Source organism: Centroberyx affinis, unplaced genomic scaffold (assembly GCF_046629955.1).
Source record: "Centroberyx affinis isolate AG114_WGS23_722 - 3 ecotype Tasmania unplaced genomic scaffold, CSIRO-AGI_Caff_v1 ptg003314l_1, whole genome shotgun sequence".
NCBI classification, from domain to species: domain Eukaryota; kingdom Metazoa; phylum Chordata; class Actinopteri; order Beryciformes; family Berycidae; genus Centroberyx; species Centroberyx affinis.
The window spans coordinates 18,339-31,375 of NW_027281319.1; the positions used below are offsets into that span (position 1 = coordinate 18,339).

The 13,037-nt window shown below is 41.2% G+C and overlaps 1 protein-coding gene across 1 annotated transcript; it reads left to right on the top strand.

Annotated features, from left to right (window-relative positions):
* The first annotated feature begins 1,295 nt into the window (after nt 1-1,295).
* fbxo22 (F-box protein 22) lies at nt 1,296-9,671 on the top strand. Its single transcript, XM_071538610.1, has 7 exons — nt 1,296-1,468; nt 1,717-1,849; nt 2,410-2,497; nt 4,245-4,343; nt 6,417-6,569; nt 6,729-6,894; nt 7,388-9,671. The coding sequence occupies exons 1-7, from the start codon at nt 1,338-1,340 to the stop codon at nt 7,779-7,781; spliced, it is 1,164 nt and encodes a 387-aa protein (XP_071394711.1). The 5' UTR covers nt 1,296-1,337; the 3' UTR covers nt 7,782-9,671.
* The last annotated feature ends 3,366 nt before the right edge of the window (nt 9,672-13,037 follow it).

Genomic DNA, 13,037 nt, shown 5'->3' on the forward strand with positions numbered 1-13,037 from the left:
TGTTTACGCATCTCCACTGACCTCGTCGCCCTGAGGGATCAAGCTCTGCACGAGGTAGCACAAACGTAGCTTTGGTGAGCTACTGTTAATTTATACCGTTTCCTTTATAAACTGTAATCAAAGGGAAATTGATTTTCACTGTATATCTTTTGATAAGTTTAAATGTATATGTTGGGAGACTTTGCACTTTTCTTTTGGGAAGGGACTATACTGCACATATCCATTGTGAACAAAGCCATAATTTCAGCCAAGGTTATATAAAAGGGAGTTTTATTGTTTGTACTTTTGTAATTTGCTTGTGTGTCATTGTTTCTCCTGTATTAACTGTAAAAATGTACCCAGAGCTTCAGTGATTATTATACACTTATAATTTATCAAGTAAGAGGTGCTTAGGACAGTTGCATGAATGTACTGTATTGTGTCCTGGCTAAGTGAAAGAAATGTCGGTGCACTGTACTCACTTTTCTGTTCATTCCTTTGAAATGTTTTTTGAAAATTAAGATTTGTTGGATTTTCTCTCCCTGTTTTATCTTGGAAATGTAAAGAACATTAATAAATGGTTAGATCAAGTATAATTTATTCTGAAAGCTTGACTATTACAAATGTTTCACTCACTCAGCCATGATGAACATGTTTCCACTTACACCAAAGAAGCATAGCATAGATAGATAGAGCTATTATAAGTATCATAAAAAATAGACCTAGGACACTGGCCAGTAGCATGTATTGGTGGCTTAATGAAAAATATTAATGAACTTTTATGAAGACAAACTAAAACTTTCAGCTTCTCATAATATGTGTATATCTACTTCCTGTAGGGCTTTATGTACTTTATGTATTGTGATTGTTATCTGATATAATGTCATAGAGTAAAGGTTTTTCTGTTGCCCATATACAGTATTCATGCAGTCACAGCATAAGAAGTGCCAAACTGTATGATAGTCAACAGTATTTCTGGAAATACAACGCGCTACGATGATGTAATGAAGTATTAAAGGTAGGTAAACCCTATCATCCAGTTGGGGATCATCATAAGGCAAACAACCACCAATAAAAAAAAAGTATATTCAGAAGAGCATTGTTTTGCTCAAGATCCGATCTTCATACAGTTTACATCAGTATGATGGTATTTAGCTACTGTGATGAATTTGCCAGTCTAAAAAAGTGGATAAACTCTTCTGCACATACAAATGGTGAAAACCTCCTTGGATGGTAACGACCCTCCTCGCCACAGGGGGCGGTATGTATCCTCCACGTGCCAGGCAGGGGTGCGAAGAGCAAAGGTGAAAGGTCGTAGCTGGGCAGCCGTGTTGGGAGCCACGATTTGAAAAGAAAACATGGGTGAAAATACAGATTTTTCGGGCTCTCCACAAGACAGCAAGGCTGAATACATACTCAGCAATGTGGCAGAAGTGGTTGAGAGAATTCTGACCTTTGTACCAACCAAATCGCTCCTCCGGATCGCAAGGTAACGGGAAGTGGCTGCAAGCTTAGCATAGCTTGTTAGCGAATGAGCTGTTTTGCTAAGTAAGATAGGAAGCTAATGCGTTAACTAAACTATGTCTGGAGTCTTCATAGTTAGTATGCCATTGCTTCTATGTGGGCAGGCGTGTTGCCTGACAGCAGCACGAACCTATTAGCTAGCTGGCTTGCTCGCTAGCCAAATGTCTAACTAGTACCTGTAAGTTGTGTGTGTGTGTGTGTGCCTTTGCTCAGTGTGTGCCGGCTGTGGAGAAACTGCGCACGCAGAGTGCTGAGGACTCAGCAGCAGCTGACCTGGGTCTCAGCCTGTGGCCCGTCCGACACAGAGGTCCATGCCCTTTGCAGTAGTCTGGCTGAGGAGGTGGAGGTAAAGCACTAGCCTAAACTCAAGTTGGGTGAACATCAACAGCAACTGTTTGGGACAATAGAAGTTAGCAATATTTCTTTGAGGAGGAATGTGGGTTAGGGGTATTTTAATGAGCTAAAGTATGGTGAAAACCCTGTTGGTAATAACTGATGTGTAAGTTGCCCAAAATACAAGTATATTGCCACAAAAGTTGCCTAATCATAGGTGTGGGGTGAAAACCTCATATCTTCCAAATGTCAACTTTTTCAGGTAGGCCTACCAAGAAAAACAGCCTTGTTTTCAGCTTAACCTTCAATTTAAGTTCAAATATGAAAATCACCGAAACTGGAGATATGAGGTTTTCATAGAACAACAGTGCTATATAGATCATGGCCCATACAGACGTGGGGTTGGTAATTCAGCACTCATTACACTGTGATAAACATTGAATAACAAGATTTGGTAGCCTATCTGTTAATAAGTGTGTTCTCTATATTGCTGGGCTGTGTACTGCAGCGATGTTCAGAAAAGACAATTCACCAAGTTTTTAACACATGCACTTTGTTTCTGGTTATTTACAGAAAGTGTTTCTCCTGCCTAAAACAGTTCTGGCAATGGTAGACAGTGAGGCCTTCAACGGACAAGCATATTGCTACAGAGAGAGTAAAGGTTAGTATTAATTAAGACTACACAATAGTGTTGTTCTTCATTCTGCTGGTGTTCATGAGACAGAATATGGCTGATAGGTTGCACATTCCTGTGTATTAAATCTTTGTTCCAGTTGTGATGATAGGCAGAGAGATCCTTTATTAGGCATTTATAAGGCAATCCTTTGGCAGAAGCGACTTTTAAAGTGATCTCTTTAAAATTAATACTGTCCAATGTTAACATTGCATGTAGTAACGTGAAATGGAGTATGAGATAAAAAGGAAATTTTCCTATACAAGTTAGATTTTTCATCCGTGCGTTCCATTATTGTATCACTGGCAGTCATTGCACTAGTTCTGTGTGTCATCAGGAACTGAGTCCTGAAACAGATGTTGATAGTATTTGTTAGCAATACTGTTAAGTCTATTGGGTTAAAAGTATTTCTTTGAAAAACATTGTTGGCAAACAGTTAAGAACTATGTGTTGCATGTTATTTTTCAGAATAATGTTTTTTAGCTCCATTGACTTCCTTTAGCATTGCCAACAATTTCTGCATTCAATATCTCAAAACCATTAGGTTTAGTTTGATCATAATATCCTTGTGAACAGTAACATAACCTTGCATTCAGTAGGGCTGAAATACATTTAGAGGGCATACATGTGAAAGAGAACCTTGAAATAAAGCATTGCTTTCCTCATTTTATGGAGGCCAAAAAGCTCACAGGTAGCTGGAATCAGGACATTTGGAGATGCTGAACAGGCATCTGCATCATCTTGCACAGCTTGATGATCAAGGTGATTTGGAAGGACCAAAATGAATCTAAAATGGCTATAATCTAAAATACTGTGCAACAACTATACCCAAAATTGCCTTGTTATGTGCTAAAATTTCATTGGTCTACTCTGCACAAAAAGGTAGAAGGTGGACCCGAGGGGTCATTTAAATTAAAAAGCATTGGTATTTTCAAATGTATTTTTAATGTGGATTTAGGAGAACAGTGTTTTTAGTTGACTCACTAGTTCCTTAAAGTGCACACACTTGCATTCCAGTACAAAGCCCAGTCTTGTGTCCCAACCAGTCTCTGGCTGTGTCCAAGCCAGAGACTAAACCACTAAGGTCCATTCATGCTACCTACCAAATTATCTGCTCCAGACTCGACCTCCTAGTTAGTTTATGAATGAGGAGCTCGAACTCTTGAAATATAACATCACTTGCATCTGTGTTTTGGGGTATTTTCTCATGATTTGGAACTTATATGGGTCAGACTACCTGCTGTACGTTACATCTACATTGTGCTTTTGTATGGGTCACTTAGAGCACTGAAGCATAGAAAAAAACATGATGTGGGGAAAGCGGAAGAATGTCTATTTTAAAATTTCAAATGTTCAGTAACACTGTTAAGTTCAACCCGTAAGTTTTCACACCAAATTCCCATTTACTTAAAATGGCAAGAAGATAATATAAGGAATTGTATGTGAATTGAGAGTCATGGTTTCATATACCATTGACTTATGTTTAGCTTATAGGCATTTAGCTGATCTTATCCAGATCAGCTTACAGTGAGTGCAACAGTAGAAGAAGTATTAGACGTGCACTCGCATTCCTAACAAAGTGGTGCTGGGTTAATGCAAATTTCTCTGAAACAAAAACTCTGGTGTAAAGACTTTGTCATTTTCCATTGTGTAGGCTTGATTTGTTATCAAAATGACTGCATATAAAAACCATGAGCCTTCCCTTCTAACATGTTTTCCCTCCATTACTCTGAAGCGAAAAAGAGTCGCCACAGTCCAGACACAGTAGAGGAACTGAACCTGCTCTTCCCCAAAGGCTGTGACATCATGGGCGTCGCCACACCAGGGATAGTCTGTAAGTGTTTCTCCATTTTTGTCTCATTTCCTTATTCATAGAAGAAAAAACAATGGCACATCTAGTGTCTAGGTGCTGAGCTAAGCAAAGAATTTAAGTGACAAAGATGGAGCTTACACATAATATAAATATCAATTGCCCCCATAGTGTTTACATTTTACAAGAAACATTTTAAGCCTTCATTTACTTGATTCCCATGAACCAAATTGAGATGGGTCTTGTTCTGGTTTCTCTCACAAGAAAGCAGTTTCATTGTATTGAGATGTCTTTATGTTGAATGCAAAGTGGATGTTCCATTTTCATTTACTATTACTATTTTCATTTAGAATTGAAATTCTTTTCATGTTTATTTCCTATATGGCAGGAATTTGCTGTGGTTGTTGGTGGCGTTCCAGTCCCATAACCTGAGATGCATTTTTCTATAGAGACTGAATGTGTTTTTTCCCTGAGGTGTACCTTTCTTGATGTGACAGTACACATAGAGAGGCACAGGAAATACGGGAGACAAACAGCTGCTATGATGGCATATGTGCGACAAACGTGCTGAGCCAGACCTGAAGCCATGATGTCACGAATGTGCGGCCCTAGCCTGTGGAGCCACCAGCTTGCCCCAGAGAATCTGAACGCTAACCAGCCTGCTTGGGCATATCGGAGAGGAATAGTTCACCTCTCAGCAGAGGCGGCTATGCATTAATCCCCACCCCTGCTGCCTAGTTAGAAAGCTCTGCTGGCGGCTGGCACCTCCTCGGCTCTTACTCTGATAGATTGCCCAGTCTGCCCGCTGCTGCGCTCTCCATTTCTCCATATAATCACAACCCTCCGGAGAAGTGACTCTCCATCAGCCATGTTCTCCTTCCTCAAGATGATGGCTTATCAGGCTCCCGTCGTCTATCAGGTTTAATGGCAGGCTCGGCTGTTTGTGATAACACTCATTTTGTGGTATTGCAGCTGAGGGTCAACGCAGGGTCACCATCCCGCCTCTAATTCAATTGAATGGAATCTGTGACTGGATAAAGTTGAATCTATGGATTATTTGTAATAAGTTTACCATATAGCCTAGAGTGCATCAAATCATTTATGCATCTTGATATTGGGGCTGCACAATATTAAAAAATGAGTTATGATACACATGGACATAGCTCTTTCTACATAATTCCTTTTTAATCCCTTAAATTTAAGAAATATTGGAGGATTTGGAGAAAATTAGAAACGAATGCATAGTATTGGTTCATTTTGAATAAAATGAAAGATTTTTTATGACGCACAACTTAAATTGTACACCAGGGATTTTGCACAGCACAGGAATACCTTGCACAAGTGGCTATCTAATACCCTTTTATAAGAGCAAATTGCAGACACTTGCTATTTGGAAATCATGGCAGTTAGCATTGTGATTTTATAAATTGTGATATTGGTGTTGTGCAAGCGATTGTAGTTGGAAAAAGGTGAAACGTAGATCAGGCAGTACTTTGAATACATAATGCATATAGTGATATTCAACTGTTTTTAAATGGGTAGCAACGTAAAGATCACAATGTACTGAAAGTTTACAGTTGTGTCAATACACAGTACTTGATTACAGTAGATAACCTCTATGTTTATTATGTAAGATTGGATTATTCTGTTTTTTATTTTTTGTAAGATCTTTGCTAGGTTTCTTGAGGTTTTTCCAACAGCTCTTTAATTTATAATGAGGTTTCCTGTTTTCTTGCTTTCCCCACCAGTATTTCCTGCTTTTTTGTGGTGTTCTTATTACTGATATGAAGACACAGGCTGCAGTGTTACAGTGTATTCTCTTCCCAGAGGTCAAAACAGTAGGCATGCCATACATCAGTGGTTCTTAATCATGTGCCATGGAGGCACAAGAGTCTGCAGGTTTTCATTCCAACCAAGCAGCTCATGTGAATGATCAGCACACCTTCAGCCAGAGAGGGGGAACTAACAAGTGAAATCAGCTGCTTCAGTATTTGGCTGGAATGAAAACCTGCAGACATGTAAGTGACTCCATAGAGATAAAGTTCTAAAGTAGATAAAGTTCTAATGTTGTGTGGTTCTTCCTGTGTCCTGTTTCAGTGACTCCCAGTGGCTCTTACTCCAGCCCTCCCCAGGAACACCAGGAGGGCGAGGCCGGCTACGCCATCATGTTCCCCAGCATGGAGGGCGTCCACATCAAGCCCTTCCACTTCTGCAAGAAAACCATCTCCTCGTCAGCCCTGGTGGAAGCAGGTGAGTGTTTGAGTTCAAGACCTCGGCTCGCAACAATTTCCCAGGAGATCTGAACTGAAAAATGCAAGCTACGGACAAGTCGACTAGTCAAATTTCCAATCTTGCAAAAATGTGTCTCTGTCTCATTCCTTTCTTTATTATACACCCTCTTCTTTCCAGGACTAGTTGATAACCCAGAGCTGCGTGTGGTACTGCTGTTTTTCTATGAGGCATATAAGTCTGGAGCAGCACGCTTCCTCAACCAGGTGCTGGAGCCGCTGGCCAGGAGCAAAGCTCTCATCGCTGGAGGACTAGTAGAAAGTGTCTTCTCTCCTCCCAGACAGTGGTGAGTTAGTGTTCTGCACTTAGAGCAAGGTTACCATTAAGCAAATTCTGGGCAGGCTTGGGAAAAATAATGGTCTAATACAAAAAAAGGAAGTAGTGCAAGTTATTTATCTCATTTATGTGGCTGTTTACATGCCTGGCAAGATAACTTAAGGGCATTTCAAGTAGTTCAAATATTTAAAGGCTTATTCAAATATGTTTTTGCCCCTGGTCTGGTCCTGTGGCTATCTGGGAAGAGCATGCCATTAGGGAAATGCTGTTTGTTTGAGGCTATGAAACATTCAAACCAATTTTTGCCTCTGTGGAAAAAGGAACTGTCTTTTTGAAATAGAGGAAACAGCACCGTAGAGTATAAGCTCACCTCATTTTAATCACTCTATTTCTTTCTCTCTGTCTTTTAGTGTAGTCTGTAAGTGTTGATTTGACTTATATAAACACTGTCTGTGTTGAGAGTTAAATGAACACGTTTCCCCTCCTGTCCTCTCTCTCTCTAGCTGTAGTCAGGGTGCGTATGGCGTGGTGGGCCTGGCCCTGAGCGGCCCCAGGGTCCAGGGGGCGTCGGTGCTCCTGGAGCAGGACATCAGCAACGCCAATGCGGCCGAAGCCACTATCCGCCGGCTGAAGGCGGCCAAAATTCCCGAGCGGAACACCCTGGGCTTCATGTTCGCCTGTGTGGGGAGAGGCCAGAACTACTACAACAACCAGAGCAACGTGGAGGCCGACGCCTTCCACAAGGTGTTCCCCAACACCCCGCTCTTCGGCCTGTTCGGCAACGGAGAGATCGGCTGCGACCGAATTGTTAAAGACGACTACACACTCTGCGACACTGACACGGACAGTCTGCAGCACGAGTACACTACAGTCATGACCCTGGTGCATCTAGGTTGACTGACTGGCCGCCCTGCAGTGACAGTGGTCAGACGGGCAGAACGACGCACGGTGCACCTATTCAGAGCAGCAGTCAGGAGCGATCAACATCCTGCGCAGTGTGATACTCGCATCACGACTTGTGATATTTCTGTCGCCATTACCGCTCATAAAGCAGGAAAAGTATCCATTCCATATGCCATTGATGTAATAGTAACATTCGGGAAATCATGCGTTGTCAGCTTGGAGACTGCGTGTAAACAGCTTCATATAAAAACTAGTGAGTTTCACAAAGTTCCGATTCAACAGTTCTGAAAAGACGATACTGATCATCTCTTTTGTCATTCATATGTAATATAGCAGTCTTGTAAAATATAAATGTATATATTTTTCCCCAAATTACGCCCACATTCAAGGCATATCTTACCTTCTGATATCAACCTCATGGTCTGTTTGCTTTGCGTTCGAGTAAATTATAAACACTTATGTATCCCAAGCTATTGTTATAATTGTTGATTCAAAGAAGGCACTTTTTATTCGTGTAATTAAGAGGAGGAGGATGGTCCCTTTTCCTAAAATCAAGGCAATCTTGATTTGAATGCTCTTCCCAGTTATGTAGGCTTTTACCTGTTCTTGTTTTTACATAAGGAAAAACATAAGGTGTCATTGGGTACAAAGATTTCAGTCAGAACCTTACAGAGTGCCTCTTTTTTTTTTGTCTGCATGTCAGGTCATATCTCCAGCTACCTACTTCCTACCGCTAACGGTCGGGCTTAATGGTCACTTTGTCTCCCCAGTTTCTGCAGCTTAAAGGGAAAATGCATCCTAAAACAGAATTTATGTTATTCGAATGGTCTTGGGCAGTTCGATCAATATTTTTCAACAGGATGCTCTCCGGCAAAGCGGGAAACTGCAGAATGGAGCTAATAACCTGTGATGTCATCAGGAGACAGTCACTGCGGTCGCTCCATTGATGGTGTAACAATGACACAGACTGGAAACAAGTGTGTTTTTAGTTTAGCCTTGGCTCTCCTACAATTTGTTACTTTGGGAGTTGTTCAAGTTTGCAAATTGAGGCTGAATTGTCCTGGGTCATAAGAAAAATGTGAAATCTGTTTTAGGATGCATTTATTTTTCTTTTAACTGGTTATTCCAAAGTAATATGAAAACTGAAGTGGAAATATGTAGAGGACCCTTCTCTGTTTTGTAATGGGCATGGTGGTCAATGCATAACATTTCACAGGCACAATGAAGGCTTGGCTATTAAGGAAGGGTGTCTGGTTATTTTTGCTAAAAGCATAAATGGTAAAAGGTCATTTTGAAATCTTGATAGTCATATTTTGAGACTAACTCCCCATTTGCACATTTGAAATCCTGTCAAAATTGTAGAGATCCCTTTGATAGAATAGTGCCCTCTGTCAAAAGCCATTGGATGTTACACCATTCATATCTAGATTCTTTGCTAGATGGCCCTGTCATTTTTTGATGTCTTGCTTTTCATTTACTCACTGTGAAAAATATCCTGAGGAGATAAAGGTGCAATTTACAAACTTTTTTTTTGGTTAAGTAGTTTTACAAATCTCTTTGTATGTTTAAAATAGCTTTTCTGCACACACTGCAGCCATGCTTGTTGCAAGACTGGTTGTTTTCTGATCAGTTCTGTTATTTTACTTTGATAGTTAATTGTTTTTTTTAATTAACAAGAAGTTCAGTTAATTGCCAATATCTTCCATCTATGTATAATACACACAATCTGCCCTCATAGTTTTTGATCAGGGGATTATTTGTATTTTAAGACAGCCTTTGGCTTGGTTGAACAAAATAGTTTTGATGTACATGCACTTTTCTACAGGATGTGCCAAATCATATCTGTTCAGAATTGCTCATCTGCTCATTTTCTCAATAAATGACAAACACTGAATATTTTCTTGTTTTTCCTTTATTTTTTCAAACCCCTACATTGCACGGTAGAATCCAGTTCAGCGGTATCTTAAAACACAGTCCTCTAAACCCAGTGGGTTTACTCAGTGTGACTATAGGCCTGATACAATTAATTCAGATCACCCGTTTTCTTCATTTGCGCACACCCTGAAGTCCCAGCCTTAGCCTATAACATCCTCAGCAGCCCACGTCCAGGCGTGCTTAAATAAAGGAAGAGACGCTATGAGATTGATTGATGTGCGCTTTAACCATCGACTGGCTAATCCCGATGAATGACAAACGGTTAAGCCAATTGCTATAAAGGCAATTTATATTCCCATAGTATCTTTATTTTAGGAAACCAGAGAAAAAAACGCTCATGACACGGAGAGGGACGACCTACCAGGCGTAAAGCTAATAAAACCAAGTGTGGCGAGAAACCGCTCTCAAATTGGCCTTATCGGGAACGGAGAAAATCTCCACGCACAGACACACACACATCCACCCCACAGACAACATTTTTAGACTGCTATGTCGTGACCGGAGCGATGCAAATGTCACACGATTCATTGGCTACTGTCAGTCTCCGGCACGAAAACGTCAATGTTTTGATGGCGTTTGGATGAAAATTGAGCCCTTGTGTTGCCCGGCTGCTGCTGTGGAAGCGGGTAGGTGGAGAGCCGAGGCTTTCTCGGTGTTATTTCAGCACCTGGACAGCTCCCTTCCTCTCGCAGGGTTCCCCGCTGCGCTCGCCGGGGAAACCCTCGGATGAAGAGGAGCGGATCTGGATCTGGATCTGGAGCGGCAGCACACAACCCCTCTCTCTCTCTCTCATCCCAGACAGGAGGATGCACTTAAGATCGTGATTTGATCGGTCAGATACACTCAAGAGCTAATATGATATTGCCGAATGACGATGCTTCTTGCATTTGAGCTCCAGCCCTCCTTCGGTTTTGCACTGGAATCCAAAGCGGCGCCAGTGGGAGCAGCAGAAGCAGCAGCAGGGTGCTCGTCCAATGCAAAAGTGCTAAGGATAGCTGCAGCCTACACACACTGCGAGCCCGCTGCTGCTTCACTTACTCCGATCACCGCCGAGGGAGACATTACCATCAGCAAGGGGGCAGCGGGAGGCGCGAGTACCCGTTAACAATGTAAATCTCGGACAGGTAGGTCCTTTGGTCCGAATAAATAATTGATCCCACTTTATGTAGAACGAGGACACCCCGGCTATTTTACGCACTACTCTCACTTGGTTTATCCTCTCTGGAATCAGATACAACAGCAAGTAAATGAGTTCAGTCTTAGCACAGGTGCATGCTGTGGGATTATTAGTCTGATGGCAGGAGCCTTAAAAGTCAGGGTTCATGTCAATTTATGCACCCAGCTTTATTTGTGGAGGTTGAATGTTTCATCCTATATAGGATTGTAAGCTAGGCAAATGCTCAAGGGTCCAATTAAAAGTTTAAAGTTAATATTAAAAGTAAATTAAAAGTAATTATGTTTGGGGTTACAACACTCTTTGGGTGGCTACTTGACTTTCACTTAGTCCAGTGAAGTTTATCCTTTTAAAATATCATTTATCAAGCCTGTAAATTAAAATAAAAATCAATGTGACACGTTTTTAAGTCCGAGTGCAGACTATAGGATGCTGTATTTGTCATATCCTTAAGCAATCTAGTCCATTGTAAACGGTGTTTCCCTTTTTCTTTGCGTTTACATTGTCAATAATCTTTCTGTGAGTTATAAAGCCATGAGGCTGGAGTTTCTTTCAGCTTGATATCAGGGGTTCGCCTCTGTCACTTTTATAAAAAAAAAACATAGCCAACCCAAGGCCAAGCACTTGAATAGGTTCCTCATGTGCTTTATGGCTTGTCCCAGAGATTGATTCAAATTGCTCTAAACATGTTCACTATGTGCTACAGCTTGTGATACAAAATATTTTCATCACAGAATACACAGAATAGAATACAGAAAAATCAACACTTGAAAATCTTATTGATGACATGCAGTCGTGATAAAATTTTACTTGGACAGCAAATTTTACTAAAACTACATTATCAAATGTCTCTCATGTCAGAATATGTGATGTTATTAAGAACTGACATGCTATTTCAAGTGTCAGTATACAACACTAGAGATACAGGGTGTCAAATTAACTTTTTGGCTCTCCAGCCACTGCGGCTAGTGAATTCAAAAAGTTACCAGCAATTCGGAACATTCACTTGCCATTTTTTTTCTTTTCTGTAACAAAACATGAATTGTAACAGATGCATTTTGGCCTATTTGGGACACTAAATCAAAATGCATGGATTATGAGTCGTTCACTTGCAATAATGATGGTGTTATTCCCAGGTGCAACATGAGAGCAGCATCTATCAGGTGAACTGCAGCGCTAAAAGAGGCAGAACAGAGTGGAAACCTTGTGAGAACCACCACCACCTCTCTCCTCTCTCCATCACCCAGCAACATGGCTAACGCTGAGTAAGTACAGTCCACGCTGTGCTCACTTCCCCTTTCTCTTCCTCACTCTATCTTTCTCTTATTCTATCATATTCCACACCACCAGTGTCTAACCAGTGAAAATGCATTGAAAAATGGCATAAATGCATGATTGTCAATGGAGGAAAAACATGTTAGAGATGCACAGTGTCTGTAAGACATAGGCCATATTCTTATTCTGCATTTCTTCCCCTCTCCTTGTCCTCTTTCCTTTCACTTCACAGTTATTTTCCCAGCCTGCCTCTCATCTTTTCCTTTTTCACTCTACCCCCCTCTCTTTCTCTATTCCCCCAGTTCTCCGTGTCTCCATTTCTACAACATGACCTTTGTTCACTGAGACACCGCTACTGGTCAGGCGTCTCTGACCCTCGTCACCCTGAATGCTAAACACAGACACACACACACACACACACACACACACAGATGCAGATGCACACAAACATACGCACACACACAGCGCTGGCTGTGGAGCATCCATCTTACAGCGATACACACAGATCACTATGTTAATCCTTACTCACCGCTGCATGGGAAATTCCAACCTTCTCCCACCTGTCCACCTGCAATTTTCTCCTAGCTTTAGTGTATGCTGTAAATGGTTGATATATTACTGTGAGTGTGCAGTGCTTGTGTGGCATTTTGTGTACTTATGTGTATGCACAAATTACATGCCTGTATGCTTGTGAGTGTGTGAGGACAAGGAGACAAAGAGAAAGTAAGAGGTAAGAGGGAACACTGAAAATCATTTTTCTCAGTCAAGTGACGATTCTGCTGGCGTAGCACGACTTTCTAATTTGTCTCGTCTTAACTAGCCGCATTTATTCTCTTGACCTAGATGAATAGCCCCAAATCATTGCT